At 39.7% G+C, this 27747-nt stretch overlaps 1 protein-coding gene across 3 annotated transcripts in view; it reads right to left on the bottom strand.

The window, feature by feature from the left end:
• The window catches only part of FRY (FRY microtubule binding protein), a 348142-nt gene that overhangs the window by 50459 nt on the left and 269936 nt on the right, over positions 1-27747 (bottom strand). For all 3 annotated transcript variants that reach the window (XM_028104226.2, XM_088021790.1, XM_028104219.2), the window contains exons 36-47: positions 24681-24763; positions 19046-19196; positions 18421-18524; positions 17472-17657; positions 15084-15282; positions 13497-13618; positions 9427-9614; positions 8270-8364; positions 6437-7044; positions 5447-5544; positions 4887-5057; positions 1155-1295 (exon numbers count right to left, since the gene is read on the bottom strand). In XM_028104226.2, coding sequence (XP_027960027.2) covers positions 1155-1295; positions 4887-5057; positions 5447-5544; positions 6437-7044; positions 8270-8364; positions 9427-9614; positions 13497-13618; positions 15084-15282; positions 17472-17657; positions 18421-18524; positions 19046-19196; positions 24681-24763 — 2146 coding nt within the window. The remainder of the gene's footprint in view (positions 1-1154; positions 1296-4886; positions 5058-5446; positions 5545-6436; positions 7045-8269; positions 8365-9426; positions 9615-13496; positions 13619-15083; positions 15283-17471; positions 17658-18420; positions 18525-19045; positions 19197-24680; positions 24764-27747) is intronic.

Raw genomic sequence — 27747 nt, 5'->3', positions numbered from 1 at the left:
TGTCCCGGAATGCCCTTCCCCTCCTTATCGGCTTATCCCAGGCCTACTCTTCCTGTAAGACTCATTTGTTTTGCCATCTTTGTCTCCCTGACAAACCCCAGGCAGACTGATGGGCTTCTCCCACAAAAATATTGAGCATAGATAAACTAACTTGGTAAAAGTTATTATTATTATTTACCCAGCCTTGGGAATAAGAGCACATGAAAGAAAACACATTTCCTTCACTGTTAAGTTCTGCACAGGGGAGGTCATGATTTGGATGTGAAATTAGCCGCCATTCAAGAGAAGATATCGAGTAACAGAGATAGCCCACAGGCCTGAGTTAGAATAGGCGGCCTAGTCAAACGATTTTTTTTTCTTTTTTACCAGGGGCACATGATTTGTAGAAAAACGTGAACCGAACCCCTGGTCCCCACGACTTCTGTGAAGTAAGAAGGGGCTACTGAATACCTACTAAGTGCACGGCGCTTTTTGGAGAAATGCCACTTGAAAAATGGAAAATAAAAAAGGCTTGGAAATCATTTTTAGCATTAAATAATGTCTGCAAGCAATGTGATGTTGAAGTGACGATGGGGGAAAAATGTCTAAAATAATTTACACTGTATGGCTTTGTGGATGAGTTTAGCCAGACAGAACCTCACATCTGCCCTTGAACTCTGCAACTCACCAAGCACACACCTGTTTATTTGTTGTAGTATTTTCAAGCACACTGAGGCAAGTTGCTCAACTTCACCTCCCTCAACTCTAAAGTGACAATTTTAACCCCTGAATTAACCCTTTGCATGTGGAAACACCTGGCCTAGAACCTGGCACACCTGAGTTCCTTCTTCTCCTTCTGTGAAATAGGATACTACAAATACAACCCTGCTGGGCCCTCCCAGCCAGGTGTGTGCCTTTAATACCCAGCCTGTAAGCCCCAAGAGGCAGAAACATGTCCTCTGAGGGCTCGGGAGCTCACCAGGGCTGGTCCTGTCTTTCCCCTCACTATACCACTCGGGGTGTGGTCAACCACAACTGACTGTTCTCAGTGGGTTAGAGATACCAATGCACGAATGTGCAGCCTGTGCAGCCAAGGTCAAGCTACAGATCCTCAGTCTTTCTGGAATGACTCTGGAAACAACCTTGTTCATAAGTGACGTTATCCAAATACTCACTTGCACGTATTTTTCAATGGTCTTCAGAACTTCCACATTAAACTGTTTTACAGGGACGACGGACAGGTCCATGTAGCTGAGCAGACTGTAGATCACCTGGAGGAGGGGCTGCTGCATACTGGGGAGACCCTTCTCCAGCAGCTGTGGGAGGTAAGGCACAGTGTGACACAGTGTGACACCAGCCTGCTCATACAGGAGCACCAATGCCTCCCCACACCTTTATGAGCACACGTTTCCTTAGGAAGGAAAGGAGAATCCTAACCACTAAAGAAATGAAGATATCATTAAAGGCAGTGTAAGTAGTTCTGAATATATAGATATCATATCCACGGTGGAATACAAGAAACCTCAAAAGGGTTTGAGGTTTGAAAGCATCAAATACCACTAATTACTGAAGATTACAAAGTAACACAAAAGACACAAGTTATTAGTTATCAAACTGGCTAGGTTTCCCAAGTGATAATAGTATGGTTGAGGATAAAAGATGGGTATTCCTACACATCAGTGGAAATGTAACTTGGATAATGTGGCAATTGGCTTCAAGAGTACTAAAAACAGTTTACAGCTTTTGAAATAGTAATTATCCTTCTAGGAACTTTTCCAAACCTATAGACACTAGGATTTATATATGAGATGGCACCAAGGCGTTATTTATAATGGTAATAAACCCACAAAAAACTAAACAAGAAAGCTCTGTAAGCAACATAAATGTTGAACACTAGGGAAAGGGATACAAAATTATGGCAAATTGTATGATGAAATATATAATCAAGAGAATGACATTTTAAAGATTTTTATTTATTTGAGAGAGAGAGAGAGAGAGAGAACGAGTGGGGGGAAGGGTAGAGGGAGAGGGAGAAGCACACTCCCTGCTGAGCAGGGAGCCCAGTGCAGGACTCGATCCCAGGACCCTGGGATCATGACCTAAGCCAAAGGCAGACGCTTAACTGACTGAGCCACCCAGGCACCCGAGAATGACATTTTTGAAGATAGTAAAGGCTATCAAATAATATTAAGTCAAAGAGGAAGGATATGCAATTTCTGTATAGTAGATGATGCCAAAATCGATGTGAATGGGTGGGTGTTACAGAGAAATAACAATGGAAAGAAATCTAACAAAATGTTAACAGTGTTTCTCTCTAGATAACATAATGATTTTGGATGATTTTTTTTTTTTTATCTCCCCCTCCTGTTCTTTTCCCCACTTTTCTGTACCTACTAAACTTTCTTTTAGGGACATATACTATGATATCAACACAATTTTAAAAAAAGAAAGCAAAATAATGAGAAGATTTATGTGACAGACATCATGATAAAAAGTTACTGTTCAAAACAAAGAACCGTAGAAATGATTCAAATAGATGCTGAAATTCCACATCAAAAGTGGTCAGAAGAAATAACTGAGCAGTTAACACATGAGGAAATGAACAATTTGGCAAATCTAGTGCATGGAAAAGTGAACATTATTCCTAGAAAGGAAATACACAAAGAGAATAATTTTAAAGTACCAATAAAAACATAAAACCAAAAAAAGGAATAAAAGGGATAATAAAATATAGCGAGGATATAGGAAAACACGTTTATACACTGTTGGCAGTATTGTAAATAGGGGAAATCTCTGTGAAGACCAATTTCCCAAATGTGTAGAACTAAATAATGTATTCATGTATCCATGCCCTTTACCTGAATAGTTACTTTGAGAAATGCCACCAGAAGAAATCACCTGGATGTTATCCGATAAGAAGTCTACATAAAAGGACCATTTGTAATAGAAAAAGATTATGAATATAAGCAACAGGAGAGATGTTTAAGCAAATTGGGTTACATTAAGCTATTAGAATCCCACAGTTGTTGAATGTGACACTATGTGAGCATAAAGTTAATGCTACGTGAACAGAGCAGGCTCACCGGAAATACTGACCGTAGCTACCCAAAATTACATGTATGTGCCTGGCCAACACCTGAAAGAACACACGAGTACTTGAACTAGGAATTAATATATACTATAGCAAGTGAAGTTTATAATAAAATTTTCAGTGACATTTTGTGACAAAGCCTCAATAGAACAAATTAGGTAATCCATTCTTATTTATTTTTATTGTGGTAAAATGTACATAACATAAATTTACCACTCTGACCACTGTTAAGTGTACAATTCAGTAGCGCGAAGTGTATTCATACTGTTGTGTAACCATGGCCACTATTTATTTCCAGAATTTGTTCATCATCCCAAATGAAAACTCTGTTAAATGTAAAACGCTAAGCCTCCATTACCCCGTCCCCAACCCCTGGTGACCACTATTCTACTTTCTATCACTACAGATTTGCCGATTCTATGCACCTCATAGAAGTGGGTTCCTGTTATATTTGTCCTTTTGCGTCTGGCTTCGTCCACTTAGCGTGATGTTTTCAAGGTTTATCCATGTTATGCCATGTGTCGATGCTTTATTCCTCTTTAAGTCTGAATAATATGTATGTATGTATATGCCACATCCCATTTGTATTTTTGAAACCTTATGTCTAGTGATCCAAGCAAGTCTTACCTCCTTGCTAACTTACACTTCACTTTGTTTTAAAAAAGGCATCGTCTGCCTTCATAAGCAGGGCATTTACATTGGTTATCCCAGTATTTCCTGTGAGCTGAGGCATGTGTGTGCTTTCTTAGTAATTCTTGCAGGGACGGATGTGACCAAGGTGATTATCCAAAGCAGCAGGGTGGCATATAAGAGAGGCTCCTTAAAGTGCCAGGATGGGATGGGGTGTGGAAAGAACCTTTGGCTGTTGACAGTCTGAATGCAGCTCACATACTGCTGACCCAGATTGCAAATCAAAATCCTGCAGATCAACTATCAGTGTTGATGGATAGGGCAAGGACCCTCTTCCAGGTACAAGAGTTCAGTCTTGTGGAGCCTTTCAGAGGATGATTGACTCTAGCCTATCTGCACCCTGTACTGGTGACATAACAAAGAGAAGTTAGAATGTACCATCCTTGTCACTTCTGAAAAGGCCCTAGCAAGAGGTATGCATGCACATCCCTCAAGCAAAAGCAACGATGAATATGCTAAACCAAGGTGGCTGTTACGGCCATTTCACTTAGATTTCACGACCTTGTGTGTTAAGCTAGTGAGTGACCAGAGGTGCTACCAGAATACATTTCATCACTTGTCTGATATGCTGTGTATTTCCAGGATGAAGGACATGGGGCTTGGAACCAATGTGCTAGAAACACAGTTGTATGAGGACGAAAATCCCATTCAAGTTTAAAAAACAAACTTAAAGGTGAAGATAAAAGGCTTATTTCAAAATGGGTGCTTTGCTAATTCGTTTAGAGCAAACAACCATTAAACATATCAAGTCACACAGTAACTCCTTAAATAAGATTTGAACACCTGGAGTAATTAGGATACAATTTCCCCATTTCTGGAAGGTACTGACAGGTATTAGTGTAGTAAAAAGAAGGAATTTAAGTTTTTGAGGCGGGTATACCCCAGTTCAAAGGTTGGCTCTGCCACCTTAAACATATGGCAGATTATTTAACCTGGTTGGGCCTCAGATTCTTTGAGGATAGCACCCTCACCACTGCATTGTTGTGAGGACGTAAGATGCTTCCATACAGCATCTATGATAATATATAATAGGCACTCACTCAATAAACGAAGAGATTATTATCCATTCCATATAAATTTTTTATCCATGAAAACTATAGTGGGTATCCTTGATTGAAGAGCTTACCTCTGCCAGGTAGGTCACCATATTCAAGGTAATGTCAGTATATGCTTCATGAAGGTATCGGCAGACCACGTTGACCCATGTGGCGCAGTCCCTTGTGTAGCTGTGTGTTTTATAAAGAGTCATGACATGTGCAAGATTGGAAAGTTTGGGATTCTTTTCTTCCAAACACACCTTTTAAGAGAAGAAAATCAATGAGGGATAAAATAGCCTGATGAGCAGGAAGATGTGTCAGAAATTTTGCTGTAAGATTGCAATGTTTGCAATTTTGCTTTGGAACCTGGAAAACACACTGATACTTTTTGTGTGTGTGCAAGATGCAGAAGTGCTTATCTTAGTCATTAGCTAATATAATTTTCACAGATTCTTTCCACCTGTCTTCTCAATAATGAAACCACAGGACAATGTGCATTGGCTACTCAGCGATGTAAATTACTAGCCATATCAGTTATAATTTTCAGGTTTTGTGAAACTCATTTCCCTTTCAGGGCAATTTCTGCTTAGCATTGGACCTTCTGGAAGGCCTGTATGGATCCACATGAGTGTGGTGCCAGAAATCATACCTGAGCAATCCTTTCGGCTATATCCTTGCAGAACTGATTGGGATTTTCAAAATGCTGGATCAGCTGGGGCAGGAGACACAACACGTTCAGTGGAAACCCTGGATCAGAGAAGATGCAGTGGAGATAGCTGAATATGGTGCATCTTAACTGTTAACCGTGGGAAGGAATATTGCAGATTTTTTTCCCAAGGTGATGCAAAAGCAGTTTTTTGAACCAGCTTTACTGTGATCTAACACAAAATCCAGGAAAAAAAGGGTACAACCACAATGACACCAGTTATAGAGGAGGAACTTGAAGTAGATGGGTAATTCTGAGATATGGTGACTGTCTTGCTATGGGCTGTGAATCAGGATGACTGGCAGAGATTTTAAAAAGCAGATTAAAGTGAACTGAAGCGCTAGTTTGAAACTTTTATCAAAAACCGTGTTTTATGAAAAGCTTGTATGAGAGGATGTAGGCCAACCAATTTAAGTCTTACTCATGTAATGTAATCAAAAAGACTCTTTAAAATGGTTAAGTAATGGCTTAGTACCACTGTGTTAAGCTCTACCTTCATGAAAAGAAGTCTGGGCCACATGCCATGGTATTAAAAATATGGCTGGTGATTTGGCTTGATTCAAAATGATAGGGAACCAAGTGAATTTTCAAGAGGGGGAAAAAAAAGCTAAGAAAACAAAAAAGATTTATGATTTAAGAAAAAAGAGAAAAAAGGTTTATCTGTACAAGAACAATGGAATAAACTGACAGTACCTGTGATTTGATCTGGAAAACACAAAGAAATCATTAATATATTACTTCTGCCCCTTTTATGCTGTTGCCTTAAACATGCCTCCCACAATTTAAATAGTTTTAAGTAAGAAATGACAAACTATTCCCAAAGAACAATTTCTAAACAGAATTCTTGAAGGTACGAAGCCCATTACCATATTATGCTCAACACTAACACAACCACCACCAGATCTGCAAGAGAATGAGTGATGTTGGCCTTACCGATGGCTTGGGACGAATCCACCATGGATACTTTGGATACTGGTGTGAGTAAACTGAAAAGCTGCAGGGTCAGGTCGGTGGTGGTGAGGGAGGTGAATCCTTTTAGCAGCAGCTGCTGCAACCCTGAGAAGTCTGACCACTTGAGCTGTGCCTGGAGTTTCTCAAGTTTTTCTCGGTTCTCAGCTTTATCAAGTGGCATGTGAGCCAGTAGCCTGTTCAACAGCCTCAAGGCCATTAGGTATTCAAACTCAAAATCAGATTCCATCAAGGCCACTGTGACCCAAAAGATGGTGGCCAACAAGTTGGTTGGATGGTTTATGTGTGATGGGTCTGAGAGGCTGTCCTTCAAGGAAGATGAGCTTCTTGTTTTTGAGGACAGGCCTTGTTGGGTACAAGCCTGAATTCTGTCCAGTGTGGCACTCCGGGGTGGGTCTGAGGATCGGTCGACAACACCAAATTTCTTGGGCACAGAAAAGCTTCTTTGATGCCGGCTCCGTTCTGCGGTTGCCGTGTTGCCACTGGCCGCCCCAGGGTTCACATTTAGTTGTCCTGTGCTCTTTCTGCTTGCTGTTAGTTTAGTGCTAGAGCTTAAATCTGGTGATGAAGAGCTGGGTATAAAAGTAAAAAAGTTCAAAAGAAAGCCAACATGCTTCAATGAAGAGCCAGTCCTTTTAAGATCCACTGTCAAACGGTAAGGTAGGGAAATCGTTCTTTGAAAATACTGTCTATTCTTTTTTTTCCATACCCTTAAGCTTACAGGAATAAATTTCCTATTCCTAAACTTAAAGCTATGAAAAACAAAACAATGAGAAGCCTCACGAACAAAATAACAAAACCTAATACTGACTTATACTTATGGAAAGGCTAAAGAAGAGCAGTTGGTGGTAAAGTTTCCTGATCTTTCATTTATATTTTTCTTTGACTTTGGGCAGGAGTAATTTAGAAATAGAGTATACCTGATAGGCACACAGTTTAATATTCTATTAACTGATAAGAACAGAAATGGAAAGGATATTATCTAGAAAGAAAAAAGTAACTGCATCAAAGGAAATTTTTTATGCTTATAAAATATCTATGAGAAATGATCTCTAAGCCTATTTCAGGCTGAAAAGATAAAACTCTTTATCAGCATTCTTGTTAAATTCTTACTGAGATAAACCTGCAGGTTTATATAGAAAATGTGTATGATGTTAGGAATCATACTAAAATCACCTATCCATAAAAAAAATGCTCAACTTAAAAGTGAAACAAGGCTCAGCGTGATTTATGATAACATTACTGACTCAATTTCAAGCAAAATGAGCTCAATTACACAAAGAGAATACAGAATTGTGAATGATTTGAAATGGGTAATTAAACATTGGCAGGGGCAAAAGGAACAAAAATAAAAAAGAAAGATCCTAAGATAGGGATTTATTCAAGTAAAATCAACATTAATTCTAGCTGTTTTTATAGTGATGGTTCAGATGAGTTTTGTATATATTCGTTCAAAAAATAACATTTAGTTTTGGTTTCTGCTTATAATGTAATAAATAGGATGATTATTAAATAAAATTTGAAAAAGTACTCAAAGGCATAACACAGAAAATGAAAAACCATTAATATTTGTATTATTTTGAAGTAACATTTCTCCTCTATCTTCCTGATGTTTAAAAATACTTATATAATGTGTATATATTGGGTGCCCCATAACTTTCTCTCTTTTTTTAAACTAAAGAAGAAGTCATATATCAAAAACTAGATGTGTTCTTTGGACTTTGCCCAAAGTGCAGGCATCTCTCAAATATTCAGTCCAGCCTATTTGATTTCAGGAGTCATGAAGCTGCTTCTCACCGAGATAATACCGTTAAGAGATCGCTGTTCTTCAAGCAGTCAGACAGGTTATCCACAGCAGCTTCCAACGTAAGGAGTGCCTCCATTACGTAACCCTGCCAGACATGCAAAGATAACATTTTGTACTGCTTAAAACTCCTGCTCACTTCCTGAAGATAAATTTAATTAACGCAAACTTTATTCAGTCTAATGTTAATATCATTGAGGGCTAGACAGCCATTGTTACTGTAACTGACCAAGTCTAAAAACAAATTTTAAGGGCCCCTTAGGAAATGCAGATGGCTTAGCCGTTAGCAGGTAGTCACAAAGATCTATTTCCCGAGACCTGAGGTCCTGAACAGCTCAATGTCATTTGAAATCCAACAGGGAGAGGGCAAGGCTAAAGATGGCAATCATGGCCCCTTGCTGAGGGGGATGGTGGGCATTTGAAAGACAGAGTGGCAATGTCTCAGCCAGAGATGAAGAGCTGAGGTATGAGAAGGGCTGTGCCTCAGCAGTATTTTGAAGAGCACATCCAATGGCCAGAAAGAGGAAAAGAGGCTAGAGTTCACAGGTGTGCAGGTCTCCTAGGTTGTAGTAACTTTTCTGATGGAAAAGAAGGGAAAGAAGGGCTTGGCTCAAGCTGCAGAGCTTGTAATGCCCTTGGCTTTCAACCAGCTCCCCAGTCCTTGGGCTCTACCCAAGGGTCTTTCTTCTTGTGGTATCTACTCCCTCCATTACTTCTTCAGCTCTCTCAGTGTACTGAAGGCTAGCTATACAGAGAGGGGTGGTGCTTTGCATAGACACAATGGAGATCCCTTCTCTGTGTAGGGAGACAGCACAACTGCATCCTAGCTCGGTGACAAAAAGACAAAAACAATACAAATAATTCCCCGATTCCCTGTCAAATAAAACCAACAACAAAAACCACCAAGGAGTCCCCAAGGGGTTTTCAGTGGTTGGCTCAATAAAACAATAGCTACTGGATTTCCAGAACAATGCTCCTTGAAGTGTTTTTTGTAAATATAAAAGTTAATCTCTAAAATTTTTTTTTAAAAATTATATATGCCCAAATGGTTGGAATAATTGCGAGAGAAAGAAGGCTCAAAGAAAGCTGTTAAGTCTTCATCTTTGACATGAGAGAAGGAGAACACATTCAGCGGTCTTTCCTTCCATACCTGAATCTCATCTCCATGTTCTCCGATCACCTCCACCAGTCTGGAGAGAAGGTCAGACAAGGCGTGTGCTGACAGAGGTTGCTTGAGCGCCCGGAATATCTGGAAGGACCGACCGGCATAGTGCCTCGAGGAGCTTGCAAGGGCCGTCTGCAACGCAACTTCACTCAAATGTTGCTCCAGGTGGAAACCTAGGCACCAAGGGGTCAGAGGTAGGTCAACTGATACTCCTCAAACCATGAGGCACCAGTGATCTATAGGCGTCAGTCAGGTTACCTGCACAGAGCTGCCTCCTGTTGGTACTTGTTTAGGAATTAACCATTTTAAAATTAAAAAAAAAAACAAAAACCCAAATTTGGATAGATCTTAAAGAGGCATAGTGCAGTAGAAAGAGTCAGAAGCTTTGAAGCAAGAAGGTTCTAGTTTTGAACGAGGGGTGTTGAGACTCTGGGAAAGAAATGTATTCTCTATGAGCCTGTTTTCTTATTTTTAACTGGAGAATAATAGTATCCATTTCCTAGAGTTGTTGTTGAAATTCAACAATTCAAAAAATGCTTTTAGTACAGCGTCTGACACATAACACCGACTCACAAATGTATTCTTGTTTATTGCCCTATTATTTTTCTACACTGTTCTTCTGAACTACTTTTTGCATGGAATACTTTCACTCCTGTTTTCATAAAAGAATGTGTTGGGAACAAGTTTTCAGAGTACTTGTGAATGTAAAAGAAAGATGTTAGTGGATCTAGTCAATTCTAAACACAACCAAAGCCTATAGCAAAGTCATCGCTCTTCAGAATAGTCTATAAATATGCAGATATTGAAAAGTAGATGTTGCCAAGAAGGCAGCCATCATTTAAACTCTCGCCTGAATATTGGTTCTTCCAATAGCATGAAGGTTGTCTCAGTCATCAGAAAACCACTTGATCAGATGAAAAGAAAATGTAAGGTAAAGCACATGGTTGAATTCTGGGCCACTATCTGTACTTTCTGCTGTGTCTCTCTGCAGGAGAAAACCTGACTACAAAGTCAGAGGACCCGATGAAAACAGTGATTTTGGCTGTCTCTGTGATCTAGAGGGCTCTGTGGTACATTTGATTGTTACATAAAAGTGAATCAGGGAGGATAATTTAACGTCATTGTTCTTAGCTGCTGCTGGGCTGTTTGACCCTAGGGGCCTGTAGATTATATAAGAAAATGTTCCTGCAGAGCAGACAAAGGGTCCTGGAAAATGGAGTTAGGCATGCGTACTCAGGGTGGTAAACACAGGATTAAACCCATACAGGCAGTTCACAATTTAAGAATGGATCATGTTTCAAAACAGAATTTGTCACCTTTATTTTGTTTTATTTTCCTACTTAATTTCATTACGTGTGGGGTTAGATCCTCCGTTGATGAACTAAAATGTTATTTACATCACCATGGACCTGAAGGCTAGAAGGACACTAGGAGGATTGCAGAATCCCAGCGCAACTATGACAATGTCCTTAAAGAAATGCTATTTAATGTGTCACACAGCAACCCTACATTTCCCAGCCTTTCCTGCAGCTAGGTGTGATCTCATGGCCTGAGTCCTGGCCAGTGGAATGTGAGAAGAAACCCTGGATGCCACGTTTGAGCTTGGCGTGGTGTAAATCCCTCCTGAGTAATCCTCCACCTACGCTCTTCCTCCACCTGCTGGCTGGGCAAGGAGGGTTGAGGAGAGGCCTCTGAGTAATGGGGGTGACAGAGCCACAGGACGGAGGTCTTTGAAGCACCATGTGGAAGGCCACTGGACAAACATCTACCCTGGCCTGTTATGGGATCTAGAAGTAACCTTCTACCGTGTTGGCCTCCGAACTTTGGGGGCTGTGTGTTACAGCAGCTATGCTACCCTGATTAACACAAGTGTTCCTGGAACACGTTTTATCCTGCTACAGTGGGGACGGGCACAAAGCAGGGCTGTACAGGGAAACCATAGTGAGTAAGAGTATCTGGGGTACGATGTGGAAAGACAGCCTCTAAGCACCCTCTGAGGAAATAGTAAAGGGATTTGTGTGTTTTCTCATTTTTATTATCTTCATACAATCTAAGGTTTTAGACAAATTAATGGTTCACACACAAACAATAAATTTATTCCTTTGGGTTATGTTCAATTACTAAATGACTTTTAAGTGGGGGAAATACCGAGGTAAGAGGCCTTAATATTTCAAAAATATTCCAAAGGAGACATTCAAAACAAGAAACGTGAATCCTATTACTGAAATGAGTTTCTCATGTCAGTTTATCAGTATTTTTTTTTAAAGCACCCTGTGATAACTAGAAGAGATGTGATTAGTCTGGAATGTTTCGAACTGTGAGGTGTGCTAATCATCAGAGGAGCTGGGAAAGCCGGGGAGCCATCTTTCCTGTGGCCAGCCTGGTGTGGGGGAAGAAGGTAGGGACACTTGTTGCATCATGCTGGGGAACCAAATTTAAATTTCACATGCAAACCGGCCCCGGCCAAGTTGAATCTGAATGGTATACAGCTAAGGGCTTAAACATCACAATCCGGCTATAGTCTAAATAAGAATCATACTGTGTTCAGAATATTGAATGATCATTAGCACAGGAATTACTAGCAAATACTCTCAAAGTTAACATTTTATCACAAAATTCTTTTTCTAACCAGTTTTCAAGTCTGAGAATTTTTCACAGCTGAGTCTGAATATAGTCAATAAGATTTACTACTCATGCCCTTCGTTTTGTAATATTTAAAAATTTGAGTATACTTGACACACAATGTCACACGAGTTTCAGGCGTACAACATAGTGATTCAACTTCTCTATATGTTACGCTGTGCTCACCAGAAGCGTAACTACCATCTGTCACCACACAACACTGTTACAATATCATCCACTAGATTGCCTGTGCTGTGCCCTTCTTCCGTGACTTATTCATGCTGTGACTGGGAGCCTGTACCTCCTACTCCTCTCTACCTGTTTTGCCCATGTCCCTACTCCCTTCGTTCCAGCAACAATCAGTTTGTTCTCTTTATTTGTAGGTCTGATTCTGCTTTTATTTGTTTATTCATCTGTTTTTTAGATTCCACATGTGAGTAAAATTATATATTTTCCTTTTCTCAGTCTGACTTACTTTACTTAGCATAATACCCTCTGGGTACAGCCCTGTTGTCACAAATGGCAAAAATCTCATCCTTTTTTGGCTGCATATATTATGATATATTCTATTATATATTCCATTATATGTGTTTATTATGTATATGTATAATATGTCTATTATATGTAGTGGAATATATATGGAACGGATACATATCTCCATCTATACATACACACACACATCTTCCTTATCCATTCATCTGTGGGTGGACACTTGGGTTACTTCCCTATCCTGGCTATTGCAAATAATGCTGCAATAAACATAGGAGAGCATGTATCTTTTCAATTAGTGTTTTCATTTTCTTTGAATAAATGCCCAGTATAAAATTATTGAATCACTTGATATTTCTATTTTTAATGTTTTGAGGAAATTCCATATTGTTTTCTATAGCGACCGTACCAATTTACATTCCCACCAACAGAGCCTGAGGGTTCCTTTTTCTCCACATCCTTGCCAACACTTGTTATTTCTTATCTTTCTGATTCTAGTCATTCTGATCGGTGTAAGGTGATATCTCATTGTCATTTTGATTTGCACCTGATGATTAGTGATGTTGAGCATCTTTTCATATGTGTGTTGTGTCATGGCCTTCTTTAAACAAAATTAATATTATAGGGCATAGTTTAATTCTAGTGAGGTAAACGAAGCAAGGAGAACAGTGACCTTTGGGAATTACTTGATAGAGCATAATGCAAAAATACATGATATTAACAATCACTCAGTTAGGCACATCTGAAATAAGCCTCAAAGCTCCCCAGTGAATATTCTTCTGCTATCAATGCTCAATGCAGAACTATATATACTATACACACACACACACACACGCTATATGCAGAACTATATATATATATGAAGTGTGTGGTCATAATGGGAAGAATATGCTCCCATTACATGGAATGTTAGAAGTGGCATTTGGGGAAACAGGATAAATTACCTGATTTGGAGTCTTTAAATACAGATACAACATGACGTAGAAAATTAGTGAGCTGTTCAGCACTCTTTGAATTTTGATTTTTGGGTGTGATGTCTTCATGGCACCAAAGTGGACCAAATGCCCTTAAATAAAACATACAAAATGTTAAAAATATAACCATTTAAATATAATCATTTTGCATTTTTAAAACCATGTATGCAGTTGTAACTCCAAGGGCACAATATGATTTTTAAATTTTACTGATTAATGTGGGGTTAATTTCAGTCTTGTAAAACTTAAGAGCATACTCAAAACAGATCTAGTTAATTTATGGAGGTATATTTTTTCTTATGTTTTACTCACAAAATGAAAACCTCACAAAATTTACTCACGAAATTAAAACCTCTCAATTCACCAGAATAGTGTTTACACATAATAGGCGCTACATGTTTGTCAAATAAAGTGATATAAAATATTAATTAAAATATAGGTTTAGACATAGACTCTATTTGTACATTTTAGATTTGCAGAGAGAATTGCTTTTATCAGGATCATATCATTAGGCTATCAAATACTGTAGAAACAAATTGAAGATACAGCCTCTGATATCTACTTGGTTTTCAGCAGGAAGAACAGGATGGAGCCAGATGTGAGAATTTCAGAGAACACTCTTCCCAACACGTGGTACTGACAGTGTTGAGTGGTGAGCACTTTTATTCTCCACAAACCATTCAGGTCTCTGAGATACCCTGGTTGTAGGCACCATCAGCCCCCTTCTGAAGCTTCCTGTTCATTAAAACCTATATTGAGCTGAGAGCTGCAAAGAATACTCTGAAATTAACTGAGGAAAGAAAATGCTTTTCTCATTTTTTGCATTAATTGATACATTGATGGAAGAAAAATCGTGGGTATCAGATAACGTCTATACAGACTAGACTTCCGGGATTTAATGCACTGAGAAAGGAGAGCAGTTCCTCCCCCCATGCAGCATGGTTTTCTTAATACAAATACTGGACCTGGGATGCTGGAAATTCTGAAGCCTTACAAGCTAAATTGTTCAGTAGGAGAACCAGAAGACAAAAAGACAAAAAACAGGATTGCTTGTAGCTTTTCTTGATTTTGATCATCAGTTTGCTTCCTTTCCTATCATGCTTCCTATTGTTTCTGACTTCCATTTATCAATGACTCTGGATTAGAGGAGCAGACAATGGTCCCCTCTGCAGCTGCTCCTGGGTCGACCATGGCTAATATATTTGGTTTCCAGAGCAATGTGCTTTGCCAAGTCTCAGAACTCCCAGATCCTGGCAGCTCTAATAGATGATTAAAGTCATCCTCACGGCGGGGCGCTACTGTGTCCTGTCTCCATCTGCTGCATTGTCTTTGTCCGTGAAACCTCCCGCCCATCAACTGTGCCATCAGTAGGATCTTAGACAACTTCTGCCAGGATCTACCTGGTGCACAGACTCCAGCAGATGCAATTTTGAAGAGAAAAGAAGGCTTTGCTAAAGCCGTGGGCTCGCTTTTCCATCTGTCTGGTTTTAAACAGATGACATTTGCCCCCCAAAGAATAACCTAAAGACAGGCCCCTGTCTCCTGACCCCTCACTACCTGGTCGTCAGAAACTCAATGAGCTTGTTTGCCTTCTCATCCGCTTCAGCAGTTGTGTCTGTGTCCTCCACTTCCTGGGTCATCTGCGGGAGGTTCCCGCTGCTGCCCCCCAGACTGATGCTGGAGGATGTGGAACTGGAGCTCAGCCCCGAGTCTGGCACTGGGGATGATTGGTCCTCTCTCAGGAAGTCAAAGCCACCTAGTGGGACAAGAAGGTCAAGGCAGAATGTGCTAGGCAGGGTGCTTCATGTGGTTAGGAGGTGAGCAAACAGAAGTGCGTAGTTATTTAAATGTTTTGGAGAAAACATTTGATTGTGGCTGTGGTTATGATGAAATGAGACTGATGTTCTTTCCTTGCTTCTGGAATAGTTGCACTGCCGTGTAAACCAGGGTGTCTTTGGTAATAGGGGTGTGACCTGCTGTTTTCTACTCTCGTGTATGAATCGATTCTTTCTGCAAAAGAAGTGGGGTGTGTATGTGTGCGGTGCGTGTGTGTGCATATGTGCACACGCATGCACATGTGCACAGACCCACAAACAGTTCCACTATACATGTGGACCCAACTGTGCTGTTCATAAATTATTCCTGGGTATTAGACTACTTAAATCGGTGAAATGATACCATTTTTGAGGATACCAGCACCTAGTAATTGATAAGTTATACACAAGGTTTTGAGTAAGTGAACTTACAACTGTAAATATGATGTGCATATTAATATGTCTTAATAAAATACATTGCATGGCAGTCCAAGAAATATGGTAGAAATAAATACTATATATTTTTTTCCCACCTCATATTTGGTTATCATTCTACATCTCTGGATGTGTTATTGGTTTGACAATGTATATACACAACCATCCCTTTTCTCCTACTTAATAATCATAAAAAGCCCATAGTATCCGACAGATACCCTGAAATAGGAGTGAGGAGCCGTAGGCCTGACTATCATCCCTGCCATTTATTGTGCAGTCTTAGGGAGTTTATATAACTTCTCTGTACCTTAGTTTCCTGTTATGAAAGAGTAAGACAATAATTTCTATCACACAATCACATAAGATTTTAGCCTGGATTTAAAAGGAACCATAGTTGAAACTAGGTGTTCAGTAAGTATTAGTAAATGTTTATGAAGAGGAGACATTTTCCAAACCCTTCGTACACCTATTCCACGTATGCTATAGAGTCAATCATTTTAGCTGTCTGTTGTTTGTCTTGACTCTGGTATATGGTGTTTTGTTCTGTAAATCTCCACTTTATGCCACACCAGTGGTATAGTGAATACAAAACTGATGCACTCAGGGATACACAACCTGATGGACATTACAATGTTCTCAGTCTAAGACCATATGCTTAATGGAATACATCCTTATCGTGGGGAATTAGGACAGCCAGAAGTCTTCAGATTCTTTTAATTAAACATCTACAGTAAAGAGAGTTTTATGTCTCTGAGTGGCTATTGATGGGTTATTTTCAATAAAGTATAGCTTGGTTTAAAATAAAGGGCTGAAACTGAGATCAGTAGTCCTGATGTCTCAGACTTAGTGACTTCATGTTTGTTTTCCAAAGAAATATCTTAACGTCTGTCAAAGGACAAGACAGCACTGAGTACAAGTGATGAGTAAAAGGTACATCCTCTTCAAGATTATGAATAAATCTTGGTGACATATGAAGTGCCATACCATATCCAGTGCCAATGTAATGTACAAAATAGTCAGGAATGTTAGTTCATTCTCATTTTAAGGTATTTTAAATGTTCCGATTCTAAATGAAAACCACTGGCCAACCCTTCTGGGAAAGTTTTCATGAATAGCTCGAAACATCAGAGTAATTTGACTCAAACATGACTCAGCTAATGCTTTCTGTTCTCATTTCTAAGAAGAAAATTTTGGTTTCAAAACAGCAATGGTTCTCAGTAGACTTCCACTCATGGTGCCTTCCAGAAAAATCAGACACTTTAAAAAAGTGAAAATTCCTTCAGGGGAACTAGAAGGTACACAAGTGATACATCGGGCACCCTGGCAATGACCTGCTCTCAAGGTGATGGAGAAGGTCACTGTTTTGTGCATTCTGATCCTTCAGTGTTTGAGACTGATGCTTTTGGCCAAAGGGCATCTTAATTTTCAATGTTATCAGTAGGAGCATATTTAATGAGAGCAGCAAGCATAATAATAAGGAAAAAGACATTTGAAAATATTCAATAATGAAGAAGGATTTTGAGAACCACGTTAACCATCAGGTGGAATGGTGTATATTAATGGTGCTGCTACTTGCTCACTTGGAAAGTTGGGGGGTGATCACATTAGGGAAGTTAATTTGGGCTCCAGTGACACTGTGTAAGTTATCTTCGCATTTGTGATTCTGTCTCAGGCTCTCTGCCACTCCTTTCATTACCTGTGTAGAGATACTCTGGTTGATAAGCTGGCTGAACTGTGAGAGTCTTAGCTTCGCCCATCTCTCGAGTCTGCAGGAGCACAGAAGCAATGGCATGAAAATTACTGTTGCAAGAGAGGGCAATCAAGAGGTGAAGAAGCAATTTTTTGCTGTGTTCAAAGACTTCAGGCCGGTAATGGTCCAAACCTGGAACAAAACAGTGGAATCTCTTAGTATAAACAAGTTTTAAGCTCGTTTAGATTCCAGGGATAGTAAAGATTCCAAGTCACTCGGGAGGAACATGTTAAAAGAATGTTCGGTTTTCTTTGTTATAGTTTGTGTTACCAACATAAAGAAGTTGGGCTTAGGAAAAAGAAAATGCTTTATTTCTCAAATCAAGTGTTCTCATAAAATGCTGATAGATGGACTTTTCTTGACCTCTCAGCAGCATTTGACATGGTTAGCATTCCTCCTTTGTGGGATGTTCTCTACCCTGGATCTCCCTGTTAACTGAAGGATTCTAACTTTGTTCGTCTCTAACTAAACTTCTGAATCTCCCTGGCTTGTTCCTCTCCCTCTTTTTGCTCTATAATCTGGCTCTTTTAAAATCTCAGTGCTTGGCCGACTGTGCTCTACGTTCTTTTTCTCTTTGAGCTGACAGTGTCTCATGGCTTTAAATTTATCACATCTAGCCAAAGACCCTCAAAGAGGCCCCACTTGTTTTGGGTATCTTTTTAGGTATAGCATTAACAAGGTACCACTCTATATTGCAGTAACAGGGCAATTTTAAACAATGACCAATCAACTGAAATTGTAGAGCAGATGTCACACAGAAGCAATGAAAAATGGAAGAGACTAAATCTTTCAGAGATGAGGAAAGCAGGATGTCAATGTAAAAGGAAGGCTCTCTGGATTACAGCTATAGGTCTTTGATCCTATTGGCTAGAATTCCTCTTAGATCCAGTCTTACCTAAGAAGACAGCATGAAGTAATAATGGTAGATGAAGAGCCCAATCTTCTCTCACACTGTGATCCACCACCATCTCAGTCATAAAAATAACAGCAATATTGCACCTAATCAATGACATGATGAAATTAATGTAACTTCTGAAGAGGATGGAAATACATTGATAGATCATTAAGTCACAGTTAAATACAACTCATAAGCCCTGCTGAAGAATTATGTAAGACCCTTATTCCAGGGAAATGGAGTTTAATTTCTGACATAGCACAGAACTCCATAAAGAGAAGAAATGTTGGCTGAGTTGATCACATAACGGGGAGACTTACTAGTCACTCGGTAATAAGAGCTGAAGAAGGAACAATTACTCACAACCTAAAAATCATCACAGAATGCATATCCATATCCAGATTGCATCAAGGAAAAATTTCAACTTATAAGGCAGCTTTGCACACTGGTTAATATTCAACCAAACTCTACAAATACACTGACAGCTACAAGTTAAGTCGTGCATGGTCTGATTTCAAAGGTCATTTCATTTGTTGGGACCTGGAATGATCTCCCTCCCTTCATAGGAGGAAAAGTCCAGCCAAAGTTAAGCAGTCGTTTTCCTCTACGCACACATGCTACTTACCTATGGAGAGGCCCCCGGGGAGTGATGGTCTCTGGGAGGTAGTCAACCAGGGGGGCCCAGCATCCTCCAGTACAAGGCATGGGGAGGGGCTGTGGTTGTTTGGTCTCTGTAATAGTCAACAGCCAGCCCGTGTAGGGAGAAATCGGGTCATCTACAGGGTGAGAAAGACAAGCGTGTGTTATTTTTAGGGAGAGATGATTTTTGTTTTCCCTACTTGGTGTTTGTAGAAAGAATCTTACAAATTTAGGCTAGTAAAAATAACTTTCTAACCATCTCATTTGGTGAGTATGAATTATAGGATCAATGGGTTAGAATCACTTGATTAGATTTTTTAGTCCCTTTATTTTTTGATAATCTAATACACAATTATGCATTACAGAGCAATGGGAAATACAGACATGCAAAGAGAAAACATTAAATCATGCAAATTCTCATCACTGTGAGAACTTGGTTTTTCTCCAATCTTTCCCATTTCAGTAAAATGCAACTCCATATTTCCATTTTGCTCAGGGCAGGAGCCTTAGAGCTATCCCTGATTTATCTTTCACATCTCACATCCAACTCATAATCATGATAATAATGATGAGGATAACAATAAGAATAAAAATAATAACATTAGGAGCTAACACAGGGAGTACTTCCTTTATGCCAGGCACTGTTCTATGCATTGCACATATTCTTTTAGAAGATTCATTTATTTATCGGGGGGGGGGCAGGAGGAGAGGCCCGATGTGGGGCTAGATCTCACAACCCCAAGATCACGATCTGAGCCGAAATCAAGTCAGATGTTCAACCAACTGAGCCACCCAGGCGCCGCTGCATTGCACATGTTAATAGCCCAATAATAGGTACCTCTTACCCCTACTTTACGGAGGGGAAACAGAGGTTAGGCAACCTGGCATCATATTCAGTGAGCTCTACCTTCAAAACATATCCAGAATAAGACCACTTTTCCCCATCTCCATCACTGCTAGTGTAAGTCACCACACTCTCTCACATGGAGACTGCAATGGCCTCCCTACTTCCATCCTTGCCCCTCTACTGTCTGTCTTCCACAGAGCAGCCAGAGTAATCCTTTTAAAACAGAAGTTCATCCATGTCTCTCTCTCTCTCTGCTTGACACTCTCCAGTGGCTCGCCTTTCCACTCAAAATGAAGTCCAAACTCCACACCATGGCTTTTAAGGCTTTACAAGGTCTTCCTGCTATTACTCTCTTGGCTTATCTTCTACTACCATCCTCCTTGCTCATTCTGGCTTTCTTGCTGTTCTGTGATCACACGAGACACTGTCCAGCTTCAGGGCCTTCACCTCTAGCATTCCCTTTGGCTGCAGTGCTCTTTACCAGAGGGCCCATGGCTCCTTTACTTCACACGGGTCTCTGCCCAAGTATCAATTTACTGTAGAGGATTTCCAGGATCACTCTATTTAAAATCTACCCCCACCCCCAATCACTTTCTGTCCTCTCACTCTGCTTTAGTTTTCCTTCCTGGCACAGATCACCCATTCATCAGCACGGAGTACCTCTTTTGACTCTCATATAAGCTCCACAACAGCAGAGACTTTATTTTGTTCATTGTTGTTTCCCTAGTACCCCGAACATATAGTAGGGAATCAACAAATAGTTTTTGAACTAATGAACTTCCTCAACAATATGCTTAAAGTAAACAGCAATGAGTTTCAAAACAACTTAACCTTACACTTAAAGGAGCTGGAAAAAGAACAAACCCCAATCCAGCAGAAGGAAGGAAATAATAAAATTAGAGCGGAAATAAATGATACAGAAACTAAAAAAACAATAGAACACATCAGTGAAACCAGGAGCTGGTTCTTTGAAAAGATCAACAAAGTTGATAAACCTCTAGCCAGACTCAGCATGGAGCTCCTTCTTAGAATGCTCTCAATAGAGGTCAGTGGCATTCAAAGACAAGCAGGCCCACTGGAGGGCCACATGATATGAGCCAGGCACATGGCTTCGACAAGCTGGCTCAATCCTGGGATAGGTTTTAGTGTATTAAGAAGAAGGATATATTAGATCATCTTTAGGCAATTTCTACCATATGTAGATTTTCTTGGCTGCACTCTTGAAAGGCAGTGAGAGGTAACAGATTCAAGGATCCTGGTCCCGTGTAGAACGCTGTCCTTAGCGGTTAGCAGAGCCAGTGGAGGGGGTATCTATCCATTGTGAAGACTGAGGCTTACAGCAAGGGTGGGCACGAGGACACAGCCCCCTTCTGGGATGTCAGGGAAGGGAGTTTTCCAGGGGCAAGGTCAGGATTTGCCTCAGAAAGCGACTGTTAGGTCTTACTAACACACCCAAAATCGAGCAACTGGAACCCTCTAAATTCTATGCCATGAAGCTTGGCCACAACAGTTTTAGCCCAGAAAAAAACGTAAAGCATATGTGACAGTTCCTCATCTCAGACCTCCCAGTAAATTACCTACAGAATGTTCCACTTTCAGCAAATTAACGTTTTGAGTAACTATCTAGGATAAGCTAATTGCAAAATGTACTTCTAAGTAATCAGCTACTCTATAATAAAACTTAAAAGGAGAGCAGAAATGGGAAGAATATCAAAGAATTAAGAAAAAGAGAAACTTGTGAGATTTCTGTTAGGGAAAGTATATATTTTTCTTTGTTTCAATGATGTTCTCAGATACACATCTGATCAGCAAAAATGTGCTGGATTTTTAGTGATTGGATTAGGAATAAGTGGGCCTAAAACTGGTTTTCTACAGTTAGGTCTACATCACTAGGACTCAGCTTCGATCCAGCTCAACTAGTTGTATCCATATTATAGGGTTAAATACACTAGCATATGGCCTTCGAGAATAATCCAGATATTTTAAGTAGTCCTAAAAAAGCTTACATCATATTGGTAGGAAGATTTTTATAGATCTGGGTCTAAATCTGTTTTTTGTCCATTTTCCTCAAGGGTTTTTTTTTTTTTTTATAATAGAAAAATACTCTCAAGAGGCTGCACACAGTCCTTCCATCTGGGTAAACCCAGATTATGAAGCCCTGGGGCACTAGGTCTCTCCTGATTCCTTCTTACTCTTTCTATCTCTAATGATCCTCCCAGGAATTCAGGGAGAAAAATAATCACCCTTCACATACACCAGAAGTGTGGCCATACGGTTTTGGAATTGAGCCTACCAATTTTGCTTTTCTTATGGCACAGGCCATTTCCATCCTTGTGTAGCTAGAACCAAAAATATATCAGGGAGGACTCAGTTACCAAAGTCCTAAGGGGATCTGTGCCCTATTAGACGTGCTGCCTCCTCCAGAAACCCAGAGTTAACTTCTATTACTTAAACACATAGAAAACGATCTTAGTATATATTTTCTGGGTTTTTCTGTGATGAGAATATGGTTTGAGTAACTTGATTTCATTTTCTCTTACAATGAATAATTTAAAATAATAAGCTCTCAGTCCCCAAATGACATGCTATGAACTGGAACTTCTCTGGTCAATAACTACAACCATGTAAAAGATATTATTGATACACGACTCAACTGGATTCAAATTCTGTACCAAAATTTTCCTATTAAAATGCTGTTTATTTTATGCTGGCACAACAAGTTTATAAAACAACATTTCTAGGTGAAATAGATGCCCTGATGATAACATTAGACTTCTTTTTATGCCTTTCGCAACTATTCACTATAGTTTTTTTTTCTCTTCACAAATACTTCCATTATTTTTTTTGTTCCTAAAGCCAGTGATGTGTTTATGTAATGACACAATTATCTCATTTTCTTATAATTAGCCTCTGAAATTCACTATTTATGTATTTTCTTTTTTTTTTTAAAGAATTTATTTATTTGACACACAGAGAGAGATAGTGTGAGAGAGAGAGCACAATCAGGGGCAGAGGGAGAAGCAGGCTCCCCGCTGAGCAAGAAGCCGGACATGGGGCTCAATCTCAGGACCCTGGGATCATGACCTGAACTGAAGGCAGCCGCTTAACCAACTGAGCCACCCAGGGGCCCCTATGTATTTTCAAGAGGATTGAAATTACTTTATTATAGCGTTTTCTACCAAATTCTATGTTCTAGACCCAGAGCAAAGAGATACAATTTAAAGGGATTAACTGGCAAAGACAGCAATATTCCTGATGTAAAATCCACAGTCACAGAGTGGTTTTTTTTTTTTTTCGTTTTGTTTTGTTAAAGAGAGAGAATGAGCAGGGAGAGCGGCAGAGGGAGAGGGAAAAACAGACTCCCTGCTCAGCAGGGAGTCCGATGCGGGGCTCCATCCCAGGACTACGGGATCATGACCTAAGCCACAGGCAGATGCTTAAACGACTGAGCCACCCAGGTGCCCCTAGAATGTTATGTTTTGTTATGCTTGTCACATTTTGGCGGGGGGGGGGGGAGGGTAGGATTTGACTACTTCACCTTTTCATGATGCTATTTTTTTTTTGTCCTCCAATTCTGAGTTACTGTTGCATAGCAACCAGACTTTTCTTGAACCAACAACTCTCCATTTCTCAGCTACTACTCTCCTCATCTGTAAAATCTAGTCCCATCTAAAACTGATGGTCAGTGCCCCTGAGATTTCAAATATTCAGTGTTTGGATGGTATGGTCCCCTGATGGGGCACAGAAAGAAGAGAAAATACAAAGAGCTTTATTTTACCTCAGATTGATAGTACTATTAACAAGTTATATAGGGATATAGGTGAAACTTAACCTATGTTAGAATATGGCAATTATATACGGATTTTAGACATCCTTTCCATTGGTATTTTCAGGCTAGAGAATTGCCTGTGCATTAAGAAGCAGAATCAGGGCAGCTGAAATATGGTGTCATTACAACTACATAGCTCTTACCCACTCTGCACATTTTCCATAAAAACAAAACAAATCAGAACAACAGCTACAAAGGCCCTATGCATTGACAAATGAACCTAACTCATGAAATACCATCATATTTACAGTTTCCACCAAATGAGACAAATAAATCCCACCAGATAGTTTACTGATTTCCTCAGCATACCGAAATGTCACAGGGAGTGTTCTTTGGTTCCAGAATTTCTGCAACTTGTGACCAAGTGATACCCTTTACCTGCTCAGTATCCACAGAAGCTGTTCAGGGCTTAAACAAAATAATGAATGCATTGACCTTTTTGGTGTTCCCACCTTCCCAGGGTATGAAGAAATTCCTGTGACAGTTATATCTCCCCGTTTAGTGAGGTTTTCACTTGGGCTACTGAGACTATGCCATTGAGAAATTCAAGGTGAAAACAGATCCTACCCTGGGCGAGCTGACTCACAGAACTTAAAAGGTCAAATCCACTCTTAAGAGAGGTCGAAAAACTGAACTGCAACATTTGTTCTCTAATGGGACAAATTCTGACTAGGCCTGCCCCAACTGCATTACCAAGGAAAAATGCCAAGAATATAAAAATATGGATTTGGGCAGTAGTTTGAAGTTTTCTAATTTTGATTTGTTCATTGCACGGCTTCTTTTTACTGTTAAGAGGCTGACTCTATGCTCACCTGCATAGTTGGATTACGTAGTTACTTAATATTTATGGACCTCTTTTTAGTAATTAGAACAGGAATAATCAAAATGTTCACTTTCCACTCCCCAACCATCTGCATTCCATCTGAACAACCTGCTGGTACTTACTTTTATCTTCATCATATGATCCTCCAGAGCTATTGCTGTATCTCGACTCTAGGCGGGTGTGGGCTCTGATGACGTTACTAAACCTTCAAATACAAGAACAACCGTTGGAAATACTGACACGTGTGTGTATGTGCTGTTACTCATAAACACATACTATTATTTAGTGGTTGAGTTTTTGGCAGTGAGTTCCAATGATGCTTTTCCTAAAGGAATACTGTAAAAACTGTACTTCAAGCATTTTGTTTTCCTTGAGAGGGCCAGTGGTCACCCTTGCTCCGAAGCACAAGTTCAAGCCTTCATAAGTGAAATATTTTAAGGCTAATATTTGGATTGAGCCAGAAAATAACATTTGTTTAGAAAGAAAATAGATATGACACTGAATAATTTGAATCCCTTATTCACATGGTAGCCTGGCATAAGGTAGGTGGTCAATAAATAATTATTGATTAAGTCAAAGTAGATAGAACTGGGAATATGCAAAAATGGTTTCATAACAAATCTTGGATTTTATCAGCTTTACAGTTTCCCTTAAAATGATCTGAAGGTTTTCAGGAAAAGGTCCTAGGTGTGGAAACGGGCTGAGTAAGGTTATACGACTTGTGCAGTGTCAACCACAGAAAGGTGGCAGGAGGAGCATGCTTTGAGAACCATGCTTCCTCTGAGCAGGTGAACAGGTGATTTTAGGACTGAGCTCTCACTCACTAGCTCTGTGACCTTGGCCAAGTCCTGTATCTCCTTGGGGACCCTATGTCCACACCTGCCAAAAAGGAATAAGAATAATACTTCATCATTTATTTCACTGGGGTTGTTGTGGGAATCAAAAAGAAATAATGCAAGAACATTTCCCAAACTGTGAGACATCCAACTCTAAGGGATTAGTTATTATATTTCTACCTTGAATTTCTAGAATGCCTTGCCTTCTCTCTTCAGGGCACCAAAGGCTTTCAAATCAATAGTATTTTTGTCATCCAAAGGCCTACATGTAGGGCAAGGGGGTGGCTAAGGGGAAGTGATGATAAAACTTTATATTTACTTTATATAAAATGGTACAGGTTTTATCTACTTCATATATATGCAGTCAAAGCCAAGAATTAAGGCTATGTAGAAATATCTGGAAAATTCAAACCAGAGCAGGTGTGTTCCCCTTCATTACTGACAGGTGTTCTGCCTTAACTGACAACAGATCAACACTCTGTTTCCCTCTAGAACACTGGGGAATGCAGGGCTACTGCTGTCCTCCAGTGTATGGAGAAAAAGAGATGCTTTAGGAAAAAGTACTGAATGTGCCATTAAGACCCCTACCTTGTCCCAGGTGTATAATCTCGGAACATCAGTGATTTAGATTTGCTGAACACAGAAATGTAACAGACTCTAATGACTTTGGTTTTATTCACCTCTTTGATGTTGGCTGTAGCTTTTTCTTTCTCCTAACACAGCCATCTTTTCCCTAATAACTCTGTATCTTTTTTTTTTTTAAGATTTTATTTATTTATTTGACAGAGAGAAACACAGGGAGGGAATACAAGCAGGGGGAGTGGGAGAGGGAGAAGCAGGCTTCTCGCTGAGCAGGGAGCCCGATGCGGGGCTCGATCCCAGGATTCTGGGATCATGACCTGAGCCGAAGGCAGACGCTTAACGACTGAGTCACCCAGGCACCCATAACACTGTATTTCAAGCATTATTGTCATATCTTTTGGGCTACTGCTCTGTGCATCCATAAAACAGAACAGCTAGGACATCTGCTCAGTCTGTCTACATCAGACTGAACTTACGAAATTAGGAAAGTGACAAACCTACTACCTTTTGAAGATGTTCTTTAATCATACTTGTGCTGACAAATGCAAAGTTAAAAACAGCATAGGTAGAGCCCAGACCTCATTCAGCAAGGAACATAATCAGGGGGATGAAAGAATTCCACATCTGGAGACTTCCATGGGACAGAGAGCTCATGAACCATAAACAGTATATGCTGGCTTTCTAATCACGTTCTGGAGGGGCCAGGCAGGAAAGAATTACAGAAAGGATGACAATCCTTCTCTTTTCCTTTGAGATTCATCTAAAGGAGAGTTAGGCAGAGGTTATGAAGCCAAGATGAACATGAGGAGCAAGCCCCTTCCAGACTGTTCTCTTTACTCCGGAGAAGATCAAAACCATAGTGTAGTGAAGTACAAGCTTGGCAACAACAACAAAAAAGTAAAAACTGGCTCCTAAAATCTGTTATTTTCCTTTGCTTTCCTGGCTTGAAGAAAACAATTTTGGGTCTGGGTTTTAGAGGAATTTCAAGGATTAAGTAGACCAAATAGCTTTTTAATATCAAAGGTACATGTCTTAAGAAATATATCATGAATATCACTCTGATAAGAGAAAAACTAGAAGGACAAAATGTTTCTCTAAATTTTAACTTGCTGATTTAGCTCAAAGTAATACATAGGCAACTTTTTGTAGATTATTAATTTCTATCTCTGTATCAAGCGAGATTACCAGAAATTCATGCATTTGAAGCTTATTGCTTTGGCTCCCTATGGAAAAAAAAAATCCTTTCATGGAACCTATAAATTTATCAAATAAGCATTTCTTAAGGGTTGATGTATTAAAAATAGTTATGTAGTTTGGCTCTGCATATTTTACAAACTGCTACAAACAGCTATTTTAATAAAAAAATGTGTTCACTTTGTTGTTTAATAAAAAAACCCTACACGATAAATCCTTCTTTGAATTTAGGGTAGTTTTGGGGTGCCTGGGTGGCTCTGTCAGTTAAGTGTCTACCTTCGGCTCAGGTCATGATCTCAGGGTCCTGGGATCGAGCCCCACACCATCGGGCTCCCTACTCAGTGGAGAGTCTGCTTCTCCCTCTCCCTCTGCCCCTCCCCTCCATGCTCATGCTCTCTCAAATATATAAATAACATCTTTTAAAAAAAATAATAGAAATTTAGGGTAGTTTCTGTTAGTAGCTTCCATGAATAGTTTTTATTTTTACACACTGAAAGTTATAAAATTCACTGTATTCTTCTTTTTTTACTCTGGCTCTTGAAGAACTCAAGTTTAGGTTAATACTAACTTTTAGTAG

Source organism: Eumetopias jubatus, unplaced genomic scaffold (assembly GCF_037043125.1).
Source record: "Eumetopias jubatus isolate StellerSeaLion01/CBP00866 unplaced genomic scaffold, mEumJub1_p1.0 scaffold_3, whole genome shotgun sequence".
In the NCBI taxonomy this organism is placed as follows: domain Eukaryota; kingdom Metazoa; phylum Chordata; class Mammalia; order Carnivora; family Otariidae; genus Eumetopias; species Eumetopias jubatus.
This window is presented reverse-complemented; position numbering and strand designations above follow the sequence as displayed.